Below are 26778 nucleotides of genomic sequence, written 5' to 3'. Positions count from 1 at the left end.
ACAACAACCAAAACCAAAAACAAAACAAAAAACAAAAAAAACCCCAAAACAATGATGGGCCCCAGTTTGCAGACCCCTGGCCTAGCTGTTCATCAGCAGGTCCAGGATTGGAAATCCAACCTCCTGAGCCTGATTTCCGTGTGCCCCCTGCTGTGTTCTGTGACTTCCTTCTGCTGAGTTCATCGTCCTTCACCCTTGCTGGGACAGTATTCCTTTTTACTGCTGTAACTGAAGACCATGGTCATATAGCACCAGATGCTAAGGAAAGCAGAAGCTTCCAGAACAATCCCTATCCCACTACAGATCTGAGAAGGAGGTACTGTCTGTCTGAGGGTACTAGGACCAGGACAACCACATGGAGCCTGCAGTTATGTCCTACGAACCAGCAGAGCAGCTCAGCTAATCACCTGCCACCCTCCTGCAGATAACAGCAAATCCTTTTCTAATTCAGAAGCTCCATCAAGACAGCATCGTAAGCAGGGATGGCCTTTCCATACACTGCAATTGTAGGAAACCCTTTAAAGGGATAGCAAAACTCTCCTGATTTAGGAAAACCCAAAACCAGTGAGAGAAGATTTGCACTATACATGAATGTTAGAGTGCAAAGTATTGTAACAAATTAAATAGGATATATTTTTAAATCAAGTTCAGATCAGTTATTGAAAAAAAATTTAGATTTGAACTTCTCTTAGAAATTATTTATAAAAAATATATCTGGAGTACCCAAAAATATTTTGTTTATGCCAGAAAGAACCTGTATTTCTACTACTCATGTTTTCTCTCTCCCTTTTTTTTTTTTTTTTTTTTTTGTGACAAGGTCTCGCTCTGTTGCCCAGGCTGGAGTGCAATGGCACGATCTTGGCTTACTGCAACCTTAGCCTCCCTGGCTCAAGTGAGCCTCCTGCCTCAGCCTCCCAAGTAGCTGGGATTATAGGAATGTGCCACCACACTCGGTAATTTTTGTATGTTTAGTAGAGATGGGTTTTGCCATGTTGCCCAGGTTGGTCTTGAACTCCTGAGCTCAGGCCATTCACTTGCCTTGGCCTCCCAAAGTGCTGGGATTATAGGTGTGAGCCATGGTGCCCAGCTTACTAATATTTTTGTCATTAAGCCACCATTTCTATATAGAATTCATAGATTCACCTCATCAAAGCTCCTATTTATGTCATTGTAAATTCGATATTAGTTAAATCTGAATTAAATGTGTTTTCTATGTTGGACTGGCGTTCTCTGAGACGATGTTTTTGTTTTTTTTTTTTGTTTTTTTTTTTTTTTTTTTTTTTTGAGACGGAGTCTCGCTCTGTCGCCCAAGCTGGAATGCAGTGGCCGGAATCTCAGCTCACTGCAAGCTCCGCCCCCTGGGTTCACGCCATTCTCCTGCCTCAGCCTCCCAAGTAGCTGGGACTACAGGCACCCACTGTAACATGCATACACATTCATGGGGATTTTGTTAGAATGCAGGTCCTGGCTCAGCAGGTCCAGGTGGGGCGTCTGAGATCCCACATTTCTAATAAGTTCCCAGTTGATGCTGATTATGCTGGTCCAGACCACACTTTGAGGAACATGGCTCTGAGCTATGCCCAGATCATTCTCTCTTTTTTTTTTTCTTTTTTTTTTTTTTTTTTTTGAGACACCTGTGGGACTTTATTAGATAAGCAGACACCAGGTCCAGCCACAGGCTTGAACCCTCCCACGGGGCATGGCCTCAGATATTCCCACCAGGTTCTCTGCCTCCCAGCCCCGCCCTGGGATTTCTCAGGGTCACAAATGTGTGCAGGGTCAGGGGTGTGCTGGCCACAGCGGGATGTGGTATTTAGGCCACCCCACCTCAGTCTGGTCCTGGCAGGACCCACACCTGGCTCTGCTGTGGGAGCTGAGAACAAACACCCTGCCCACCCGGCTCCTGCTAGCCCCGGGGGCTCAGTCAGCACCCATCCTCCCAGTGGCCTGGACAGGGGCTGGGGTGCAAAGCCTCACTCCCTCCCTGTGAGCCAGACTGCAAATGCATCTCCCAAGAGTGTCCTGAGGGCCAGGAAGGAAGCCTGCCCCTCCCTAGCCAGTGCCCACAACAGGGGGTGTCCTGGTGGGCAGAGTAGCCAACCTCCACCACAAGATCATTCTTTATAGCTCATCTCCAAATCAATCTCCTGACATTCTAAGGTATTTGTTTCCTGGTTGTAAGTCAGGGGTATATTCAAAAACAGAAGTGAGGACATACCGGAGACGTCCATCCAGGTGCGCCACGGATCCTGGTGACAGCGTGTGGACGAAAATGCCGGAGATGCACTGGAAGTAGGGAACGCTGCATAGACCAATGCCCAGGCCCACACCGGCCTCTGGAAGCAGAACAGGACAGGGTGGGGAGACCGGAACTGAGCTTTCCCAGAGGGCCTACCTGTCAATTGGGTGCCACAGACATGGACCCCTGGTTATTACAGCTTTCATCCCACCCGTATTCACGGAGTAGTCGCTGTGTGCAGGCACTGCTCTAGGGTCAGAACAGTGACCAAGGCAGGCAAGGAATAGTGGGGAAAGACTAGTAAGGAAGGAGGGAAGGAGGGAGGAAGGGAAGAAGGGAAGGAGGGAGGAAGGGAAGAAGGGAAGGAGGGCGCTAGATGAGAAGAGAGGACAGTATCTAAGAGTGATAAGTATTATATGGCAAGTGTATGCAGAATGTGCTGGAAAGTGAGGGATGGCTACATCAGGCCTCAGAGGAGACACTAGTTAGGCTAAAATGCAAGTGACAAGAGTTAGGAGTGAAGAGATGGGGCAGAGCATCTCAGAAGCAGAAACAGCCAACGCAAAGACCCAAGGGCAAAAGCAAGCATGCCATGTCATAGGACCAGAAAGGCCAGTGTGGTGGGGACACAGCCTGCATGGGAGAGCAGCACGTGACAGTGAGAGAGCGATCAAGTGCAGATTCAGTGGGGCTTTGCCAACAAGGGCATGTCAGTGAATGGGTTTATTCTCTACTGAGAGCGGATGCCATAGGAGAGCTGTGAACAAGGAAGTGACATGATCTCATTCCTACTTTTATGAACACATCTGGCTACTGTGAAGGGAAAGAACTATGGGTCATGGAGAATGGAAGCAAGGAGACCAGCTAAGAGGCCACTGTTGAGAGAGACAGTGGTGGCCTTGGACTTCACCTCTAGTGAAGAGAAATGGATGCCCATGGAATATATTTTGAAGATAGACTTGCTGATGGATGAAGTATAGAAACTTAGCAGATAAAATCAAAATAACTTGGAGATTTGTTTGCCTTGAGTAACTGGGCGGATGGTGATGTGATTTACCAAAGCAGGGAAGGTTATGGAGGACCGGGGTTGTGAGGGTAAGACTGGGGGGTTCAGCTTTGCCCAAATGACATGTGCAATGTGCTGGAAAGTGAGGAATGGCTGGAAAGTGAGGAATGGCTACCTCTGGCTGCACAGGGAAGGGGGTGCTGTCAGGATGTCTGGTACTATCCCAGGGACGTGTAGAGCAGATGTTTGCACAGATGAAGCCGGAACCCAGAGGAGAAAGCAGGGTGGAAGCTGAAAGTTTGAACATAGCTGCATGTAGGTGGTGTTAGGGCCGTGGGACTGGATGGGATCCCCCAGGGTGTGGGAGAGGAGGGCCTGGGGCTCACCAACATAGAAACACCTGGAAAATGAGGAGCTGTCAGCAAGGAGGACCACATGGAGTGAGCACAGAGTAGGGGAAGCCCTTTACAGTTTTCTTTCGACACGTATGATTTACAGAGCACTTTGGCAAAAGTTTTCACCTTCTCATGCTGGTTCTCCCAGCAGTCCCATGACGGAGGCCATGGCAATTGTTGGCAATCCCATTTTAAGGATGAAGAATTTGATAAAAGTCAGGGCCCTTCCTACAGCCCAGGTGTCCTGACTAGAGCAGTTTTTCAGTCTAATGGGCGTCCAAATTGCATTAGATACTTGTTTAGAATGTGGATCCCTTGGCCTCACCTCACCCTGTTGAGCAAACACTGTTGAAGCAAAATCTCTGGGGGTAGAGTCTAAGAAGCTGCATTATATAAAATGAGCAAACAAAAATCCTCCCTAAGGTGTTTCTGATGCCAGTGATCAGTGGAAACACCACTCCGAGGCCATGCCTTTCCCATTTTATGCCTACTCAGCGAATGCACTGAGGGAGCCCTGAATACAGCTGTTGGGATCATGCCAGCACAGACTTATCTGCCCTTAGTCCTTATGCCAAGCATTCTGCCAGGCTTGCAGGCATACAGAGGCGTCTGAGGCCTCAGGGAGCTTCTGTTCTAGCAGGAGAGCTAAGACATCCATCAGGCAAAGCTGTATGCAAGGAATTAACTATGTATGCTTCCCTTCCACTTTGACAATTTATCTCAAGCCCATCCTCTTCTCTCCAAGTCCACTACTCCCAAGCTCTGACCCAAATGGCTGCAAGTGGTTTCTAAGCCTCTACTTTTGTCACACTATGGGCCATTCTCCAAGGAGAACCCTTTAGACATTTTTTGAAGAATAAGCTGTGTCACTCCCCTGCTTAGAAATCTTTAAAGGATTTCCAACTCCAGTTAGAAGAGAATCGAGCTGCAAAGCCCCACAGGGTCTCTCTGCCTCTGCCAAGTACCCTGATGTCAGCTCTCACTCTGCCCAACTAGCTCCAGCCATGCTGGCCTTCATTCTGCTCCTAGAAGACATGCTGGCCCCTGTGCTGCCGGCCAACTCTGTGCCTCGCTGCCTCCTCTTTATCCTCCAGGTCTCAGCTTGGTTGCATTCAGGCAGAGAGGGCTCCAAGCCCTCTGGAGTCAGCAGCCCACCTGGGGTGGCAAAGGGAATGGCTGTCTGTCCCTGAATGTCAGAGGTAGAAAGGACCTCAATTTTCTGCCACAGGTAGGGAAACAGAGGCCCAGAGAAAGGCAGGTGGCCTGCCCAGGGTGTCTTAGCATACTTACTGCTGAGCTACCACTCCTGGCCCATTGTTTCTCTCTCTCTCTCTCTCTCGGTATTTTTGTGTTTGAGTTTTTGTTTGCTTTGTTTTGTTTTATTTAAACCACTGACCCAGAACACATTGACTAGGTTCGAATGGTATGTCTTGAGCTTCTATAAACAGAAGACTAGACCTGGCTCCAAGCAATGGCCATAAAATGTGCTAAAAGACAACATTCTGCCCTGCCTCTGCACTGATTCCAAGTGAGGAAAGCCTGGGAGACTCAGCCAGTGCTGGGAGACCCAGGCAGGGGATGCAGCTGCAGCACTCTTACCTTTCTGCAGAGAAACCTCCACCATGATTCTGTAATTGGGCTTGGCAGTGCTGATGGGAGCCGAGGGGCTTTCCAAGGCGAGGGAGCTGCTGTCCTTGGTGATACAAGTGCTGGAGCTCAGGGAGCGGCACAGCGGGGGAGACAGGTGGCTGCACAGGGAAGGGGGTGCCATCAGGCGGGTTCTCACGGTGAGGGTGAGGAGCCCCTTTTTGGCTTGCTGAAAGGAAAGAGAGAGGGCTACAACATCCAGCAGCAATGCAGGGTGAGATGAAGAAATACTGTTTAAGGAAATGCAGCTCTGTGTGTGTGTGTGTATGTGTATGAAATATAAATGTGTGCACGTATTCATACATGTTACAAATTAAATTATGACATATTTGTATATATACACACAACTACTACATATATCTACATATGCCAGATATATGGATGAATAGATAGATGTAAGGATAGATAGATGGACAAATAGATAGCTAGATGGAAGGATAGATAGATGGATGGATAGATAGATGGATGAATAGAGATAGATAGATAATAGATAGATGGATGGATAGATGGATGAATAGATATAGATAGATAGATAGATAAATAGATAATAGATAGATGGAAGGATAGATAGATGGATGAATAGATGGATGGATAGATAGATGGATGAATAGATAGATAGATGAATGAATAGATGGATGGATAGATGGATGGATAGATAGATAGATGGAAAGACAGATAGATGGATGAATAGATAGATGGAAGGATAGATGGATGAATAGATGGATGGATAGATAGATAGATGAATAGATATAGATAGATAGATAGATAGATAGATAGATAATAGATGGATGGATAGATAGATGGATGAATAGATAGATAGATGGAAGGATAGATAGATGGATGAATAGATGGATGGATAGATAGATGGATGAATAGATAGATAGATGGAAGGATAGATGGATGGATGAGTAGATGGATGGATAGATAGATGGATGAATAGATAGATGGAAGGATAGACAGATGGATGAATAGACGGATGGATAGATAGATGGATGAATAGATAGATGGAAGGATGAATAGATGGAAGGATAGATGGATGAACAGATAGACAGATGGAAGGATAGATAGATGGATGAGTGGATGGATGGATAGATAGATGGATGAATAGATAGATAGATGGAAGGATAGATAGATGGATGAAGAGATGGATGGATAGATAGATGGATGAATAGATAGACAGATGGAATGATAGATAGATGGATGAATAGACACAGATAGATAGACAGATAGATAGATAATGGATGGATAGACAGAGTCGTGAATTGAACTAACTAGATGGAGACATAAAAATATCTTTTAGCAATTATCTTACAAACTTAAAACAGATTTGTAAATATACCATGATAAATACATGGAGTGTTTTAAAACAATTGTATAAATAGTAAAGGGTTTTAAAATCCCCCACAACAATCCTGATCACACTATGGTTTCCGAGTCAGGTCTTCTTTTAACCCTGCGCCAAGACCCACATCAGTGAGGTGCCTCATGTGAAGGGCCCCACAGTTTGAATTTGCAGGTTTGGACGCTGAGAGCTTGGTTTCTTTGCCTGAAGGCCCCAGAGTTTAGTCACGTGTTGATAAGAAACGGTCACCTTGAATTTCTGCAAAGCATCCTGATGTGTTAGTCCAGCCATTGATTCACCATTGAGCTCCAGAATTTCATCACCTGTTGAGAGAGAGAAAGTGTAGCTAAGAAGAGTGTTGCCCAATCAAAGGGCATTATCATTACCTTGAACTCTAGTCTCCCCACCTGCCCAGCTCTTTGTATGATGCACGAAGCTCTGGAAGAACATTGTCTCATTTGGTGCTCTCCCCTTGTGAGGCAGGCAGGGCAGCAACATGGGCCTTCTCTGGCACCCCCTCTCTTCCAGGGTGAAACCTAGGGCTCTTAGCCAGGCACACAAATCCTGGTTGGATATGGTCCTTGCCCACCTCTTTGCTTCATCTCCTTCCTCCTTGCCTCCCTGACCCTCACACCATTTGCTCCCATGCAGCATTTTCTGATGCAACGCGACCTGCATTTTCCACAATGGTCTGTGCAGTTAAATGCTTGTCCATGCCATTTTCTCAAATAAAATGTACTTCTACTTTCTCCTCCTATTCCTTCTTAATCTTTAGGCCCTGCTACCTTTAGCTCCTTTGTACATTCATGTCACACTGTACCTACTGCACTTGTCACCCTGGGTGGTGATCAACGGCCTGCACCCTAAGTCACTCCCTGGCCAGGCTGGCAGCTTGTTGGGGACAGGGATTTTGTCTTATTAGATGATATATCCCCAGGACCAATGCTGGATGAGGAGTACAGATTGCTCAGTGGATGTGGTTTGGATATGATTTTCCAGAATGCAATGAAGACCCCATTTTACAATATAGAAAAGTGAACTCAGAGAAGTCCCAAATCACATGGTTAAAAAAAAAAAAAAAAAAAAAAAAAGGGCTTGGATCTTTTGACTGCAAGTCCTTTTTTCACAACAGTATACTTGTAGGAGAAACATTCTTCCTGTAACCAAAAATCCATCTCTATGTGAATAGAAAACCACTTTCTTCCTTTCTTTCAATTTGTTCAATACACAAACAAGGAGCACTTTCTCTGAATTGTGCCAAGCAACTCAGATATAAATACTATGTTTACACTGACTTCTGGGCCTGGTCATTACTGATGAATCTGTTGTTACCTAACCATGGTTCCATTGTATATAATCCATCCTTTTTCTCTGGTTTCTTTTAAGGTTTCTTTTTCTAGCCAGGCACTGTGGCTCACACCTGTAATCCCAGCACTTTGAGAGGCTGAGATGGGGGCACCCCAGGCAACATGGCAAAACCCTGTCTCTACAAAACGTACAAAAATTAGCTGAATGTGGTGGCATGCACCTGTTGTCCCAGCTACTTCAGAGGCTGAGGTGGGGGAATCACTTGAGCCTGGGAGATCAAGGCTGCAGTGAGCTGTGATTGCACCACTGCACTCCAGCTTGGGCTACAGGGTGAGATCCTGTCTCAAAAAAAAAAAAAAGAGAGAAAGAAAGATTTCTTTTTCCTTTGTCTTTGATATTCTGCAGTTTTACTATGATGCGCTAGAGAGAAAGGAAACATTTTGTGTTTCCTCAAGCAGAAATATCATGCCTTAAGTCAATTCTTGAAAATTATAAGCCACTATCGTTTTGCATATTATCTCTCCCCTTTCACTCTATTCTTTCTAAAATTCCTATTAAATGTATTTTGGACCCTTTCAACCCATTCTCCATATTTCTTTAGTGCTCATCTTTTTCTTCTTTGATCTGTGTGGCCTACTGGATAATTTCCAGTTCACTAATTCACCTTACAGCTGCATCTAATCTTCTGTTTAAACCATCCATTGAGTTATTTATTGAAATAATTGCTTTTTTTGCTCATTTCCAAAAGTTATTTTTTTCACTTCCACTTATCTTTTTTACTGTGTTCTGGTCTTATCTTACAGTTTATATTCCTTTTTTATCTTTTAAAAATGATTTTAAATATAGATATTCTATAGTCTCTTTTAGATTGTTCTGTAATCTTAAGTTGTTAAGGGCTAACACTCCTCTTTGTTACTTCTGCTGACTTTCCTCAACAGTGGACATTTCCTGAGGTATTATAGTATGTAATCTTTATAAACTCATTTTCAGGACATTCTGTTTTTCTATGGGATTCCCATATACCCCAGGTCACTGCCAGTTTTTCCTTTATTTCCATTTGGTACCCCAAGGTTTTCACTGGTTTAGGAGTAGTTTTCAAGTTAATTTCTTACCTTGGCATTACTTTTGCTTTACAGGAACTATAAATGTAACCCGCATGCCTATATATGACACAATTGTGATATTCACTTTTTGGTGAGAGATGTTTTTTGCCCATTGAGGAGCCATGGGTAAACTTAAGTTTCCTTGTTGCTCCCCTGGGGCCTGTTAGCTTTATTGAGGGGAAACTCTTTCATTATCAAGGCTGTATGCAGGTTCTCAGAGCCTCACATGGACCCAAGGCTCTGTCCCCTCTGCCCATGTGGGCATTCAAATCTGAGCTCCAGCCTTTAAGGTCTATAAGCATCCAGCAGCCCTCCCAGCCACATCATCAACCCCTGAGTTTGCCATTCTTAGATGTAAAGTTGTTTCTTTGTTTCTTAGCAGCTGGGCATTTCCATGTCTTTATTTTGATTTTGGATGTGCTATATTATTTCACAAGTCTACGTATTGGAAACAGAGGCTGGAGGCAGGGTGGGGAGAGTATTCAAATTAGTTCCATCTCTTAGATTGCTGGAGCCAAAGTGAAAAATAAAAGGAACCAGTCCTTGTCATTGTGAGACTCCAAGTCTGGGAAGGAAAATAGATACATTTAAAACATCAAAATATAATTACATGTGTGCTGAAGGAAGGATAGACAACAAAAATTCAGGATGTCCATTCTTAATTACCTAAGTGGCTGGACTTCTCTTTAAGTTATTAGAATGTCCCTCTTACTGGGGCCACACAGCCCAACTCTGGGCTTTTTGGAATGTCCTCTCCTTATTTGGCTATATCTGGTAAAAGCTGGTTGATTAGGTTTTGCCAAATAAATCTTACACAGTGGTTTCTTGGAAGGGGAATAAAAGTAAAACATTAGTAGCCTTGATCTGTACACAAAACTTGTTAAAATTAATGTATTTGCCCTGAATTCAAGATTCAAATATTTACTTTTAAAAGAAGTTACAAAAGATGATTTGTTCAATGTTTGAGGCTAGAATCAGGGATCATACACTAGCTGAGAGTTTGACTCATTGAAATCTTCAATTTTTGTGATTGCTGTTAACTAAGGGAGGCAAATGCTCAGAAAAAAATAAAAAGGTTGGCTCAGGCAAGCTCACATTCAGGAAAGAAAGCAAAACACAATATTCTCTTTTCTTGCCACTTCAACCCTTCCCCCACCCTTTGTTTAAACACAGAAAAGTACAAAAGATAATAAAACACACAATGGCACACTCTCCCAGTTCTGATCCCACTGTTCTTTATTCCTTTCTTTGACATTTGCTCTCCACCACCCTCTTGATTTAGCTATTCCCCTAGAACTGCATCTGGGCCCTGCCCTCCCCTCTTCTCGCCCCCCTACATCTGCTCGGTAACTTCAGCTGTTTTTCTCACGTCCATGTTTCCCAAACGTCTGCATTCACTTCTGTCTTCCTGAACGGAGAGAGAACGGATGTCATTCCCCTGCTGGACAGCGCCACCTCGTGGTCATCCAGGGACATCGCTCTCCCTTCTGCCACTCAAACCTACACATCTGGTTTGCCTTCCTTTTCCTCCTCCTCCTCCAGTGCCTCTTCCTCTAGGTAAGGCAATGTCTTTCTCTAGTTTACTAAGACCAGAAACCTTCCAGTTCTCTCTGACCTGACCCGCCCTTTGCGACCTCTGCTCAGGCGCTGTCACTTCTCTCATCTGCTCCCTTCTCCTCCCGGGGTTACTGCCTCTGGGCAGTCCTTGGAGCTGGAGCCTGGGGCTCACAATGGCCCACTTCATCCTACATTCTGCTTCCTGAAGCCTCTGAAAACCCTGGTCACAGTCCCTCCCATAGTATAAAAGCCTTCAGAGGCTCCCCATTGCCCACACCCTAAAATCTGTGTGTGTAATTCTGCATAGTGCTGGGGTTGGTAAACTTTTTCTGCAAAGACCCTGATAGTAAAGGTTTTAATCTTTGTGAGCTGCAACCACTCCACACTATGCTGTAACATGAAAGCAGCCCTGGATGACGGGTATGTGGATGAGTATGCTTGAGTCCCCAGAAAGCTTTTTTATGGATACTAAAATTTGGATTTCATTTTGTTTCATTTTCACATATCATGAAAGAATCAAAAACACTTTTAAATGTTCAACCATTTAGAAATGTAAAAACCTTTCTTTGTTCATGAGATATTGAAAACAGTGGGTGGGCCAGATTTGGCCCACAGACTGTAGTGTGCCTACTCTGCCCTAAGCAAGTTAGATGATTAAAGGTGGTTAGGCTCCCAGCATAGCTTACAGAAACCGAACTGACAGAGAAGAGTGAAAATGCTGTGAAGTTACTTCTCTTCAGACCTCTGGTGTATGACCCAGTCCTTGGCCTGCAGTGGGTACTCTCTGCCCTGTGACTTCCAGCCCCTGAACTTTGCCTCCTGAGTTGAAACCTGGCAATCTCTTTGGGCCAAACCTGTTGCTCAATAATCGATGCATGACTTTAGGGTGGAGTTGGGGGTGGGGGGGAACCTGACTCTCTAGGACAAGAAGACGGGCAGCTGTTTCCCTGGCCCCTCACTCCCAGGATGGCTGAGGCTTCTGTACTGTGAGGATATGAAATAGTTGAGAGGGGGTGAGTCAATGGGAGAAGGGTGGGTGGGGAGTGGAAGAGAGGGTCCCTGGCTGGCAGATTATGAGCTCTTCAAAGCAGGAATCATGCCTGATTGTTTCTCTCTCTATTCCTAGACCCTAGAATTCAGTAGGCTCCTAGTGAATGTTTATCAGACTCATCTGTTACAAGGGTTGAAAGCATTGAACCTGGTTTCCCTATGGTTGTGGGTTAGGAAGGACAGGAAGAATGAAGGAGAGGGGGTGTTAACGGATCCCAACAACTGAGACAGGATCTTGGATGGAAAAGGAAAGACAGCTGAGAGAATGGGTGAGAGGAGGGGAGGGTCAGAAACAGACCCCTCAGACTTCAGTCCCACCCAGGCTAGCACCACAACCAGCTAAGGGGTAACGGTACCAGGTAACATGTGCAAACATACACAACCAACCTGCCAGTCATAATGAAGAGCCCCTCGGGGGAGCTGTGTCCCCACTGCCCGCAGACCCCAGAATCCATGCCGGCCGTGTCCTGACAGCTCAAGACACATTTTGCTTTCCCAACATCTTCTATGGCCCCAGCAATTCTGGATTCTGCTTCTGTTTCCTCCACCATGGTCTGAAAAGGGCTGGGAAGCCTACCTTCCTGTAGCCTTCCATCGGCTGCTGCTGCTCCCCCTGCAAAAATGGTTTTGACGTAAATCCCAATGGGGCCATAAATGCTGTCTTTTCCCCCAACGATGCTGAAGCCCAGACCCTGGGGAAAGAAGAGAAGGTCTGATTTAGGGGTAGTAGTCCATGCTTCTCACTGGGCTGATGCTTTCTGAGGGCCTGCCTCAGCCTTGAACAAAGGGATTGGGAAGGAGAGAAGGTGCCTTTGGTCTCAAAGGTCTGAGGACTTAACAACAACAACAAAAATAGCAAGAGCAGCGGCATGAAGGCCAGCCTGGGCTGGGTAGTGTCTGGAGCTTTTGTGGAAGTCTGATGCTCCCCACACAGAGGGAGGCTGGATGGAGACCAGCACCCTGGCTCTGTCCCTCCAGTTGGCAATCCTGGGCCAATCACTTTCTGCTTCTGAGCCTCAATTTCCCTCCTTTTAAAATAATGATAATATTACCTAATTCACAGGGTTGTGTTTGAAAGTAAAATACCTAGCAACAATCATAAAAATATCAACGAGAGTAATAATAGTAGCAGCTTTACAAGGGTATCCCTTCTCCTACCAAAGGCCTCTTCAATCCCCTTCTCATGGACATCCCTCCAATCATGTGCGCTCTCTCCTGCACCTGCTCTATCTGCCATTGTCCTAGGTGATTCCCATGAGCCAACAAACATATGCTGGGATTGTGCAGGTGACCCTGGGAGGAGAAACTCATAGCTCAGCAGATAGTCCCAGCTGGGGAGAAGCCAGGAGGCAGTAGAGAGAAGGCCAGACAGGAAGAAGTCCAGGGAAAGGTTGAGTGAGCTCTACAGCAGGAAGAGAAGGGAGGGTGGGCACAGCTTCCCCTGCAAATCTGCCAGTGAGTTCACAGAACAGCCTGGCAGACCTGAAAAGCAGCATAGGAAATGCATATGGCTTTCTCAATTTTTTTGAGGACTAAGGTACCCCATGCTGCCCTCAAGGGCATAGCTTGAGTCTAATAAGCAGCTTTCTAGACTATAAGCTCTCTGAAGACAGTAAATGCGTCTTATTTCTGTGTCTGGCATCAGGCAGGCGCTCAAGAAGCACGTATTACAGGATAAAGGCATAACTGCCACCTGGAGGCCAGGTTTTGGGGTCCAACCTACAAGCACGCCAGGCAGTGGCCAGTAGCTTGGCTCCTAGACAGACCCTTTAAAGTGATGGCCACTGCTGTAACAGGCCCATTGCTCATGGGCAATTTACTCTAGGCTATAGCCGCTCTGCTAATTAGGAGCATCAACACGTGCCACAGAGACAGCAGGCTGTCCGCCATCTTCTTGACACTGTAGGGAGTCAGTGGGAGAGCTGTGGGGATGTGCAGCTATTCTAAGCCTCTGGTGAAGGTGGTGTGTGTTCCAGGATGGGCAGGACAAATGGTGTCTGGGAGTAGCACAGGTTTAGGAAAAGGTGAGGTAGGAGCCACTTCAGGGCTCCTCTATGGGCCCCTAGCCTCATCCTGGCTGAGACAGCTGCTCTAGACTCAAAGTCTCACCCACCCTAGGGACCCAGGATGGCATCATGGTTAAGAACAAGGCCCAGGGGTCAGGCAGCCTGGGGTCATTGCCTTGGTTCAGCTGCTCACTAACCAAGTAAACTTGGACGAGCCCTGCAATCTCCCAGGTCCTCCATCTCCATATCGATATACAAAATATACACATAGATATTCATTAGAGATCGCGTCTCCCTCTGCTGCCCAGACTGGAGTGCAGTGGCTGTATCACAGGTCACTGTGGCCTCGAATTCCTGGACTCAAGCAATCCTCTCACTTCAGCCTCCTGGGCAGCTGGGACTATAGACATGTGCCACCACACTGGGTTAATTTTTATTTTATTTTATTTTATTTTACTTTATTTTATTTTTGTAGAGATAGGGTCTTACTCTATTACCCAGGCTGGTCTCCAACTCCAGGACTCAAACAGAAGGCCTCCCAAAGTGCTGGGACTACAGGCGTGAGCCAGTGCACCCGGCTCCACGTCTATAAAAGGAGATAATAGGAGGGTTGTTGTGGGGATTAAAGGAATTACCATTGCAAAGCCCACAGCACAATGCCCGGGTTTCGGTGGTTGGTTTTATTGTGTGATTTGCTTTTGACTCTACCTCAAGCACTTGCTGATTCTTCTGGCTCTAAATCCTCCTCCCCCTGCTTCACTGCTACTTGTCATCCTGTTAGTGACGAGATCTTGGGGTGTAGGTTGTATCGCCAGATAGTGGGAAGCCTGCTTTATTTCTGAACTTATCATCCCTGCTCTGTACATGAGGATTTCTATATCAAATGATTCATCTTCTTCCATCCCCCGGCCTCATAAAAATTACTCATGGAATGCACATTTTGTGCACACCAAGATAACTTAAACCATTTTTGGTCATCTTTGCATGAGTTTTGGTGGCCTTTACCATTTCACCTTCTTTTGGGCACTGCAAACAATTTAAAAGTCAATTTTAAAAAAATTACTTCTACCTAAATTCAAGGGGAAAAAGCATTGTGATTTACTAACCAGAAAATGGGGTCGTTCAGAGAAAGTCAGCATAGCAGACAGCTACTCCCTTGTGATGAGAGGAGCATTCATCCCAGCATCTCTCATGTCTGTCTTCTGTTTTATTTCCTGCTAAGCTCCCAGGAGACAGAAGGAACAGGAGATGGAGGGAAAGAGGACTGGAGGTGTGTGGTGGGGCCCCTCCCACTGGACAGACCGTAAGTAGCAACTAGGTCCTCCCCTCATACCACACACAAAAAATATATTACATAAAGAAACCGCCCTTTCATTATTTTAGCACCTGGGCTGCTCGGGCTGGCCTGAGAACTTCGCAGTCAACCTCAAGCACAGGGTGGCATGTTCTGGGAGCAGTGAAAACATGTGTACACCCCCTACCTCACCACCACCACCAATGCTTTCGGATCCCCTTTGGACATATCTCAATTGTGAAGCAGAGATCAGTACGATGCTTCATCATCTTGAGAGAGGTAGAGTTAGTTCTGACTCTTCTGGAGGCTCCAATTGACAGCCAAAAGCACTATCAACCACTGGATTTTCCACATGTAATAGGTAGCATATGTTTTTATAAATTAATATATGGGTCCCTGCTTTATTATGCCAACATCTGAATGGCAGAGGCAAACTCAGGATCCAGAAATCTATGTAAACAATTTGGATTTATGTATCAGATAAAATTAAGTCTTGGAAACTTGTGCCAGGAATGAATTAGAGAACAAGCTTTGAAAGTGCTAAGGCAGCTGGCAGGGACTGGCATCCTTTACAAGAAAATGATCACTTTGTCTAGTTAGAAAAATGTGTGCTGCTTGAACTCAGCCAGTTGTGAGTTTTGAAAGACTAGCTGCTCTGTGTTTGTCTCTTCTGATGTGCCAGGACACCCCAGTAGTCCTATTCCCATCCTTTCCTGGACACAGCAGCTCCTTGGAGACTGCTGCCGCTCCCCAGGACTTCTTGTTGGCCACAATCCCTTCTCACCTTAGCCTGGCCCTTCATCAGCACGATGTTGGAGATGACTGAAGCCTGGAGGCCCCCAGATGGCTGCACGAGCTGAGCTGTGCTCAGGGACCGTGTTGGCCTTGAAGTTCCCTGCAACAAGGAACCAGAGTGGGCAGAAGATCAGCCACATAGGACAGTAGCACCCGCCTCCCCAGGAAGGGGAAAAGCCCAGCCAAAGAGAGGAACCAAGTCCTCTTTCTTCTAAGGGCAGGCAGCATAATGACCAGAATGTGGTTAGTGGGGTGTGGGCAGGATTCTGGTGGCGAGGGACTTCTTGGTTCTAGGAGCCTGTTTTGCTGAGCCTAATGTAGATGAGCAGCCAAAAGGCTCACCAACGTTTGTCAAGGAAGTAGGCCCAGGTTAATGTCACAGAACACGCTGCGTCCAGGACAAGTCCTCATAACTGATGTCTCAGGCAGAATCTGGGAAGCCAGCTACCAAGAATGCCCTGAGACGATGTTCAATCCAAGACACATTTACTGAGAACTCCCCTTGTGCCAGGCAGAAGGTGGTAGGCAAGGGGGCAGAACCCAAAGACTTCAAAACTCAGAATGTAATTTTGGGGTAGGCAGACAGGCAGTTAACTATTTGTGAATGAGAAGCAGAGCTTCAATTCTTTTCAACACAGCCTTCCAGGCAGCTACTACTGGCTGACATTTAGCCCATCCCTGCCGGCCAGGTAGGCTTCCTGTTCCCAAGGACCTGGATCCTAGTGCATGAGGCAGCAAAGACAGGAGGCAGCTTCCCCCAGGAAGTACCCGCTGGCCCAATCCTCAGGGACCCAGCGCTGGCTGCAGATATTGGAGGGCTCCAGTGTACTCCTGTATGACCCCAGATGTGCAGAAAACCAGGGACTGGGAAAGTTCTCAGCTCAGGGTGGCACCAGGGAACCATCTTCTTCTAACACTGGGACACCACACTCCCAGTTTGGGAATGAAAAACATATTGACTCAAGGAAAGGAAGGAAAGAGAGAAATGAAATTCACTGAGCATCTATTATGTACTATGCAGGGAAACATTGCTCAACCATAGAGCCCCCGCTCGGGAGAGTCAGTGGGTGAGATGAAATGCTAACATAAATGACACTCACAAGACAGGCTGCGCGAGCACTGTGAGAGGAGTGCAGCTGCCTCCTGATGGGCATTTGGGAAAATGTGAAGTCCACGCCTTTGGAGGGATCAGGAGCGTTCCCAGGAGAAAGGGAACCTTAGGAAGATTTTTGAAGGCTGGGGCAGTTTCTAGAAATAGAGATCAGAGAAGGAGGGGTGAGATGCTACAGACAGAGGGCGCTGTGTGACCAAAAGTGGCAGGGTGCAGCACAGCGTGCTTTGGCTGGGGCTGAAAGGCAAGCTGCGGGGGACGTGTGTAGGGTACACTGTGCTTTATACCTGCTTAGCTCTCTGCCTGCAAGCTGACACCTGTAGTGGGAAGGTCATGGACTGAGGAGCACACAGGGCAGTTTAAATTCTGGTCCCATAGGTTTTAAGATGCATAAACTCAGCTGCTCACCTTGCCAAGCCTCAGTGTCCTACTATAAAATGGGGCCAACAACATATTCCTTTCTAAGCTTGTTTTAAGAATTAGCGGCAATGTTGGCAAAGCAAGTCACTGTATTACAGGAGTGAAAAGCCTCTTTGCATAGGCTTCAGAGTCGTAAAGATCAGACTTGAAGTCCCAGCCCTGTTTTTCCTCAACAATGTGAACGTACATAAATCCCTTAACTTGTCCAAGCTGTAGCTCCCTCTTCTACCTCTTAGGAGTATGTGCAGATGAAATAAAGCGATCCACGCAAAGCCATAGTTCAGGGTCCCCCCACGTGCCGTGTTCTCTACGTGTTAGCTCTTAATAGCACACACGTGGCAGCAGTTGCAAGTGCCTGGCACAAGGGGGCGCTCAATGGATGACTATTTCTAACGCGGTTCTCGGCCCAGAGATGGTTGTACCTTCTTGTAGCTACCAAGCCAGACCCTCTCCTCTGTAGTTCTGCGGACAAAAAATTACTGGGAAGGCCTCTTCAGCCACTGTTAATGTTGGGCCCCTCCCTTCTCCCCGTCTTCTCCGAGTTTCCCTCCTTGTATTCTTACCGCAGCCTTTCCTGCTGGACAGTCCAGTTGTTGAGAGAGGGACTTCCTGTTACTACAGAGCGAATAAGGCTGCCTGTCTGTGGACGCTGCAGATTTCTTGGTCATTGGAAAATCAATTTCTCTTGTGCAATAGGGATTAACACCTAAACCAGAAGAGGAAAAACAGCAAGAAGTCATTTGTGCTCTCAAAATGCAAAGTTCAACTGAGAACAATATCAGCCCCCACCAACTGCCAGCCCCTCATTAGCCAGGGGCCAGTGTGACTGTAAACCACTTAGCACCCTGTGCCAGGTGCGTGGTGGGGAGAGGTGGCCGTGGAAGACATGAGCAGCATTTTCAGGATCTCCACGCATGCTGTCTGTACTGCAGGGTGCAGGCAGAACTCTCACTTCCATTTCCTCCATTCAGTGCAACGAGAGTTGACAGGCATCTCCTGCAAGTCAATCAGTGTGCTGAGCTCTCAGAAACCACAATGCTGCATCAGATCCAGGCCCCGATGTTTTCAATCCCAAGCAAGGAGAGGAGAGAAAGGAGGAAAACACACAAAGGTTTCCCAGGACAGGAACAAACAGGCGAGACCCGGCAGGAACAGGGGCAGGGGCGATCCTATCTGACTGCCTCTTACACAGGCACTCACACACAAGGATATACACACATGGAGACAACTCTTGATTCTTTGGATATCTGCAAAAATGCAAAGCGGCAGGCTTCCTCTACTTTGTGGAAACCACAGACTTCCTTTCATCCAACCGGGAACTCTACCCTACTTCTCTACCCTACCACATCCAGCTGGGAAAACCTTCACAGATGATCTGATTTAATGTGTCATTGTCTACAACAGTGCTTCCCAATTGAAATATAATGTCAGCCACCTATGTAATTAAAAAATTTCCTAGTAGCCACATTTGAAAAGTGAAAAGAAACAGGAGAGAGTAATTTTAATAATATATTTTATTTGGTCTGTTATATCTAAACTATTGTTCTTTCAACATAGAAATAATATGTAAAATTATTAGTGAGATATTTTACATCCTTTTCTTCTTGCACTTAGTCTTTGAATCCAGTGGGTCTTTGATACTTTTGGTACATCTCTATTTGAATAAGTCACATGTCAAGTGCTCAAGACTACATGTGGCTAATTGGGCAGTTCCGCTCTAGAGGCCAGGAGAGGGGCGGGGTTTGCCCAGTGTCCTGAGCGACAAGGGAGGCTTGAGTGAACGGACAGGCTTTTGTGAAAAATTCCCCTAGAGGAAAAGTTAAGATTGGTGGTAGTTCAAAGGAAACACAGGATGGAGCAGGGTTGGGTTTGCTTTTATTTTCAGGATGGGAAAGACTTAAGCTTATTTATAGGCTGAAGAGAGGAAGCCACTGGCCAGGGAAGCTTGAGAAGAAAAGAGGAGTGGCATCCCTGAGGGTGTGAGATCCCTAAAGGGGGATGAGGAAAGGAAGAAAGACAAGGTGAAGAAGGGAGAGGTTTTAGTCCATCTGGGTCCGAGAGTGGCTAGGGAAATCTGCCCCTGCAAGAACAGCTGCTCCCAGCAGCTGCCTCAACTGTAGGTGACCCTCTCTGAGTAGGTGGCCCTCTCTGAGTTACAGGGACCAGTTGCTCCCAGATCCTCCCCGATGGACCAGGAGGGAGAGGAAGCCAAAAGATTCAGAAAACCACACGCTGCAAAGAGACGATTCAGAATCAAGAAAGGGGGTTGAGAGGAGAGGCTAGAGATCCTCTAGTCCTAACTCTGCCTGTGCATTGTATTTATCTGGAGTGTTTAACCCAAAGGTAGATTTCAGTGCTCCACCCAACCTATTGATCCATATCTTCATGGGTCGGGTCTGGGGAAACCTGTATGTTCGTCAACCTGTGCAGGTGATGCAGGCGGCTCATCATTTGTCCTTTGGGAACCCTGCTGGAGTTACTCCTTCCTCTATCAGTGAGGAAATGGAAGCCCAGAGGGTTCCAGATCAGTGAAGAAAGAATCTGAAGATTCCGGCCTCCAGAATCCCAGTCTCCTTGCACTTCCTCCATCCACAGCAGTGCAGGAGTGACCTGTGACTTGAAGGTGAGCTGTGGTGCATGGTTTGGGTTCAGAGGGAATGAGGATGAACAAACAGGCTGCCAACTTGGAATGGTTCACAAAGCAGATCAACCTGACCTCAGAGCCACAGGAGAGCCCAGTGCAACTGCTCAGGCCACACCCAGCTCCACTTGTGTGGAGGCTCCAGTTCCCACTAGGCATTCAGATCTGTGGGAATGTGGGCCAGACTCAGGACAGAGTGGGTTCCCCAAAACTCTCCCTGGTCTGGGGTCGATTTCAGTGCCCACTTCTGCCCACTGTTTCTGAACATTGCTTGTTGATGCATTCCAGCCAACTAGGAAATGTAACAAAATTATCATCTCTATTGAGGGAAGTTTAAACCAGTTAAGTGTAGAGTGTTGAGTGAGTTAATTGAAAAGCGGTTATTACAACCTAATGCAAAAAACAAAGCAAAATAGTTTTTGAAAGGGGAGCTATATATGGTCATGATTATATACAAAAAAGCTGTATTTAGAGCTATATATTGTCATGAGTTTATAATTTAAAGTTATGTTGAATTACAAAATGGAAAAATCCATGGAAAAGGGATGAATAATACCAACCTAACTTCCTCATCTTTCATGAGGGGGACAATTTGGAAAATGTTTTGTCAGGTATTAATTAATTGATACAACTTAATTGGGTAATTAATTAAAACCTAAAGGAAATCAGAAGTAGAGACAAAAATTAACTAAACTTTTCATAATCATTATAGCAAGAGGCCAAGAACAAACAAATGACAAGGAACAAATAAAAAGCATAAAAAGAGGTAAGTAAAAATAAATATGATCTACAGCACTGATTTCAACTATCTGAGCGTCTTTTCTTTTTTTAAAACAGAGTTTCACTCTTGTTGCCCAGGCTAGAGTGCAGTTGGACAATCTCGGCTCACCACAACCTCTGCCTCCCAGGTTTAAGTGATTCTCCTGCCTCGGCCTCCTGAGTAGCTGGGATTCAGGCATGTGCCACCACGCCCGACTAATTTTGTATTTTCAGTAGAGACAGGGTTTCTCCATGTTGGTCAGGCTGGTCTCGAACTCCTGACTTCAGGTGACCTGTCCACCTAGGCCTCCCAAAGTGCTGAGATTACAGGTGTGAGCCGCCTTGCCCGGCCTCGAGCTTCTCTTCTTAAAAAAATTGCCAAATTTGCTTTCAAGGACCTAACTGCATATCATTTGCATGAGATTAACAAAGCAAACAAAAAAGGCAAAGTAAAAAGAACTGATTATAAGTAAGTGATGCTAGGATCATTCTCTATTCATTTAGAAAAAAAAATCTACCTAGATTCTTACATCATATTAAACACCAAAAATAAATTACAGATAATACAGTAAATTTGAGGGAAAAAAGATAAATCATTTACAAATTAGAAGAATATATAATCATAGACTTAATAGTTATCTGAATGTGGAAGTAACTTTCACATTAGAAAAGATCAGGAAACTTGATTACATAAAGATTAAAACCTTAATGTTAAAAAATTAAAATAAAACAACAAACTGGAGAAAGTATTTTCAACAAGTATGATGCCAAATATTAATTTAACCAAGAGGCTTTTTATAAATTAATGATAAAAGATGATTATTCCAATAAAGAACCGGCAAACTCACCAAAAACAAAATAAATAAATGAAGGAATGTTTAACTTCACCTTTATGAAGAGGTACTCTTTTAGGAGGGCAGGACAGGCTCTCACTCTGTTGTCCAGACCAGAGTGCAGTGACACAATCATGGCTCACTGCAGCCTCAACCTCCCGTGCTCAAGGGATCCTCCTACCTCAGCCTCCCGAGTAGCTGGGACCTCAGGTATGAGCCATCATGCCTGGTGGGTTTTCTTTTTAAAAAAAAAATTTTGTAGAGGTGTGGTCTCACTATATTGTCCAGGCTGATCTCAAACTCCTGGGTTCAAGCGATCCTCCCGCCTTGTCCTCCCAAAGGGCTAGAATTACAGGCATAAGCTGTGGCACCCAGCCTAGGTACTTTTTGTTCATCTATTTTTATCAGTGCATCAATCAGGGTTTGGGAAGAAACAAAAGGCACACTCAGTTGGGATTCTGAGAATTGGGTAAAGGAGCCAGACACAGAGGGACGGGAAGGGTTAGAAAAATAACAAAGGCCTATTGAGGTACCAGATGCTGTTACCACCCCAGGCTTGAAGGAGTAAGGTGGGGAAATGGTGTTACCAGAGCCCGGTGGGCACTGGAACCGACAGGCCACCCTGACACAATTTATTGTCACAGCACCAAGGTAGGGGGAGCAGGGGAAGAAACACCCTGGTGGCTGTCTGCCCCCTGCCAGTCCTCCATGGATGCCTGTCATTGACTGAGCTCAATCAGAAGCCAGAAAACCAGGGAGCCCTGGGGATGCCAGGGAGCCAGGGAGCTCTAAGGGGGTCAGCTCCCGGGGGGCAAGTGGGCCTGGCTTCAGGGGCACGTGGCCTGCACAGTCACCTGGGGCCCTGTGATTGAAGAATCCCAACTTAGTTCAAAGATTTTCTTCTACTTTTTTGAAACGATTCATATTTTTTAACAGCAATCCTGCATTTTCATTTTACACTGAGCCCTACCAATTGTATAGCTGGTCTTGGGTGCAAAACAAAACAGTAAAAAAGCAAAGAATGGGTGAGGAAGAAAGGGAAAGGAGAAATACCTGTAAATCTGTAAATCACTGTAAAGCAAATATTTATTAAAAATCATAATCCTATGTTGGCTGTGATTGAAGAAATAGGTATTCATGTACATTATTGAAAGAATAGTAGCTACAGAAATTTGGCAATACAGATAAAAAGCCTTAAACTACATCTACCGTTTGACCCCAAATTCCATTTCTAGAAAATTATGCTAGAATAAGTAAAAATTTATGATTAAAAAGCAAGTAACTTTTAAAAAATATTTTTATTTCCAAAACTAGGAAATCACTAAGGATGGTGCATCGTACAGCAGAATAATATGAGACTTAGAGATTCTAAGGGACTTGCCCAAGACCACATAGGTCACTAGTTCTGGAAGCAGGACCCAGATCCAACTGCCTTAGCTCCCAAATGTGAGCTCTTAACCAGGCCACTGCCTTCTGTATTTTCTTTGAAAGATCATCACAAACTCAGACAAAATCTCATGTACACATTCATCAACTTGATTAGGCTAGTGAAAACCTGACAATGACTTAAATACCTAATAACAGGGATTTGGCTAAGTAGATTTTATAAATATCTAATAATAGGGAGTTGGTTAACTAGATTTCATAAATTCATACAATAAAATACCATGGATCCACTAAAAAATGGTGTTTTCAAAAGAGTTTCTGATAACATGAAATAGTTATATATAAATAAATGTGTGTGTGAAGTTTTTTATAGTATATATAAGCATAGAAGGGAAATAACTGAATATGTTAACATAGATGATCTCTAATATTAGGATTTGGTGTGATTTTAATTTCTTCAGGTTTTTCTATATTCTTGCATTCTTCATATTTTCTTGACTTTGTATTAGCACTCTTCTATTTTCAGCAAATAAAAATCATGAGATCTTCCAACCTCAACCTCCATCATATTGCAGCTGAGAGACAGAAGCCTTCCCAAGACCAAGGAGCATGTCAGGAGACAGAGCAGGAGTAAAGCCCAGTCTCTTCTTCCCCACACCCAGGTCTTTCCAGCATGGTACTTGGAGCCAAGAGGAGAGCTGGCTAGACCACACAGAGCTCTGGCTAGCCAGAGCATGCACACACCATGAAGAAAGTGAGCAGACTCCAATGCCAGTTTAGTCCACTTGGACCAGAAGAGTTCCACCCTCCTCCTGATATTCCTGCTATCCAGGAGCAGCTGAACCCTGTTCCTGAAGACGTGTTGGGGAGACACTTACTGGTTGAGTTGCTGCGTGCCCTTTGGTGGCAGGCTTTAGGAAACAGGAAGTTACTACTTTGTGCTTCTAGTTTTCCAGGCTTTTCTCGAGAGGAAGCTGTGGAAGATTCCTGCAAAACAATTGCCGTCTTTTTATTCAGCAAGTTAGAATAGAAAACTGCTCAGCAAAATTGGATTTTGACACTGATCATAGAAGTACTCAGATTGTCTGTCTCCCCTACTACATGATAAGCACCATAAGAGCCGGGATTTAGAATCACCATCATCCTTTCACTCATAGACATACATTCATTTGTTCAATTACAAATATTGAATTAATAAATTACATTAATAATAAACTAATACGACACAAATTGAATGACTCCATGAGCTATTACATGTCAAGTTCTTTGTTAGACATTGTGCATACAGTTGTGACCAAGACAGACAAGGATGTTGATCTTGGGGAAAATGCATTTTAGTGAAAGATGACTGACAATAAACAAGCAAAGTAAAGGTGAAAGATAATTACAGAGAATGATAAGTGCTCTGAAGAAAAGAACTAGAGAGTGATGTGGATAGGTAGCCTGGCAGGTGTGTTTGAGAGAGAAGGATCAAGCAAGTTACATTGTTCTGGCATACCTGGCACATAATAGGCACTTACAAATACTTGTTGAATGAATGTTATATGTTATATAAATGGATTTCTTAATATTGAACTATCCATGCATTATTAAGGGTATTATGATTTTACTATATATATATGTGTGTGTATATATATATATTTATATATCTGTCCTTATCCTGGAATTTTAGGGATGGGTGTAGGGATATGGGCTAATAATGAGGATGATGGTATTAATTATTTTATCTTTCTGAAACAGTTTTCTGATTGATTGTTATTCTATTATATAACTTTGTTATCAACAATGATCTTGACTTAATTCTTGAGTTATATTGGTTTTATTACTCACTACCATAATCCTTGTGTGTGTGTGCGCACATGCTGTGTGTGTATATGCACAAATATATATATATATGGAGAGAAAGAAAGAGAGAGAGAGAGAGAGAGAGCAGGACAGGACAGGGTGGTGCTCTGTTGCCTGGCTGGAGTGCGATGGTATGATCTTGGCTCATTGCAGCCTCGACCTCCTGGGCTCCAGAGATCCTCCCACTCAGCCTCCTGAGTACCTGTTACTACAGATGCATACTAGCATGCTCAGCTAGTTTTTGTATTTGTTTTATAGAGACGGGGTTTCATGATGTTGCCCAGGCTGATCTCAAACTTCTGGGCTCAAGTGATCCTCCCAACTCAGCCCCCCAAAGTGTAAGGATTACAGGCATGAGTCATCACGTCAAGCCAATCAAATTTTCTTTGCTCTCTTTTTATACTAATAATTTAGAAAAATATTTTATAGTATTGAGTATGTAAGCAGTATATTAAACAACATACTTGGACTCATTGCCATACCAGGGTCAGTAAGGAAACAGAAAATATGACTCTCCCTCATCTAAGAAGAGATTTTGAGACAACTTTTACTTTCTTCCCTCTCCTCATCCTGAGATTTTAGGGATGGGTATAGGGATAGAAACTGATAATGAGGATGATGGTATTAATTACTTTATTTCTCTTCCTGAAGCCGTTTTCTGATTATTCCATTTTGTAACTTTGTTAGCCACAATGATCTTCACTTAATTCTTGATTTATATTGGTTTTATTACTCTATCATAATTCTTGCATGTGTGTGCACATGCTGTGTGTGTGCATCTGTGTGTGTGTGTCTGTGTGTGTGTAGTTTCTTTCAGGAAAGCTCTCTGAATATCTGCATGGCTAGGAATGTCTTTCTGTGGTTGTCAAATGTGAATGATTGGCTGGGTATAGAATCTTTGGATATTGGTTACTCAGCCTGGAAACTAGATGGCTTAAATGCTTTCTGGGACTTAGTGATTCAGGGTACAGTTTGTTGGAGACATGGATGCTCTATTATAACTCTATCCTAACTGACTTAACTGCGTTTCTTAGAAGCCAGGCTTAGCAATGCCTGGTTAATTTCATGTGCCAAGGGTTTGCAGACCCCAGCACCTGGTGCATTTTCCAGAGCAGAGGGAGGATCTATGCTTGCCTCTTGCTATGTCCCAAATAACCCACCCTCAGCTCCAGCCCCTGCCACTGTGAGCTGGTAGGTATTGAGGGGCTCTGCTGGAATCTGTCTCCCTCATTCCCTTGGCTTTTCTGTCTTATGTGGTCAATGGCAGGCTAATGAGCCCTTCCCTCAATCCAATCTCACCTGCACTTTGTCGTGCAGAAAGTTCTCATGAGTTTCACAATGTGTGGGCCCTTTTCCATGGTTTTCTGTTTCTGACATGCATTTCTCCCTATTTGTATATTCTTTTTGAATTTTGATAGAACTTTCTAACAGTTGGAGGAGTTAATCAAGTGTACTCTGTCGCCATCTGGAGCCAGAAGTCCACTCAGTGTTTTTGAAAAAGATTGTTTCCAGTTCTGACACAAGGGGATCCTGCAAGAAACCACATGTGAATTCCCTTTTATTGCTTATGCAAGTCAATGTTTAAAACTAGAGAACTCATCCTGAAGGACTCCTTTTCAGCAGCAGATGGTGCTACATTAACTTGGACAAAATTACCTTCTCTAACCAGGCTAACCAGGGAATTCTTTTAAAGGGGAGAAAGCAGTGACTATATAGAAAGTAGTTGAGTTCAGTTGAATTCTTGAGATTCTGTATTGTCAGAATTTAGCATAATGACTAGTTCTCTGAATTCAATGCTTCATAAAACACAATATTCAAAAGATATTTCTTAGTTACAATAGATTGACAAGTTAATGTCCTGATTCTGATTTCATGACCTCCCTCTGGCATTATTTTCACTTCTTTATGCAATCCAGTGAGACTATGAAAGTAAAAAATAGAATGTGATTTTAACATTTTAGGGTCCATTGAGCATAAGAAAGCCTGGTAAAACAGTCAATTGGTCTACTTATCCATGGGTAGCAAGCCTTATGTGCAAAGG

The 26778-nt window shown here is 44.6% G+C and overlaps 1 protein-coding gene and 1 long non-coding RNA gene across 19 annotated transcripts in view; one reads left to right on the top strand and one right to left on the bottom strand.

Moving 5' to 3' along the window:
* IL16 (interleukin 16) overlaps positions 1-26778 on the bottom strand; it is a 131058-nt gene that overhangs the window by 24922 nt on the left and 79358 nt on the right. For 8 of the 18 annotated variants that reach the window (XM_077937630.1, XM_077937633.1, XM_015142855.3 and 5 more), the window contains 7 exon segments: positions 23771-23879; positions 17837-17979; positions 15732-15842; positions 12225-12339; positions 6879-6952; positions 5240-5456; positions 2219-2336 (listed from right to left, as the gene is read on the bottom strand). In XM_077937630.1, coding sequence (XP_077793756.1) covers positions 2219-2336; positions 5240-5456; positions 6879-6952; positions 12225-12339; positions 15732-15842; positions 17837-17979; positions 23771-23879 — 887 coding nt within the window. 18 annotated transcript variants of the gene reach the window in all.
* LOC106999256 (uncharacterized) lies at positions 11489-24122 on the top strand. Its single transcript, XR_001446030.3, has 5 exons — positions 11489-11610; positions 14876-14956; positions 19704-19896; positions 20627-20680; positions 23555-24122. It is a non-coding gene; the product is annotated as an uncharacterized LOC106999256 (long non-coding RNA).

This window comes from Macaca mulatta, chromosome 7 (assembly GCF_049350105.2).
Source record: "Macaca mulatta isolate MMU2019108-1 chromosome 7, T2T-MMU8v2.0, whole genome shotgun sequence".
NCBI lineage: Eukaryota > Metazoa > Chordata > Mammalia > Primates > Cercopithecidae > Macaca > Macaca mulatta.
The sequence above is the reverse complement of the archived record's forward strand: the minus strand, read 5'-3'. Positions and strand labels throughout refer to the sequence as shown.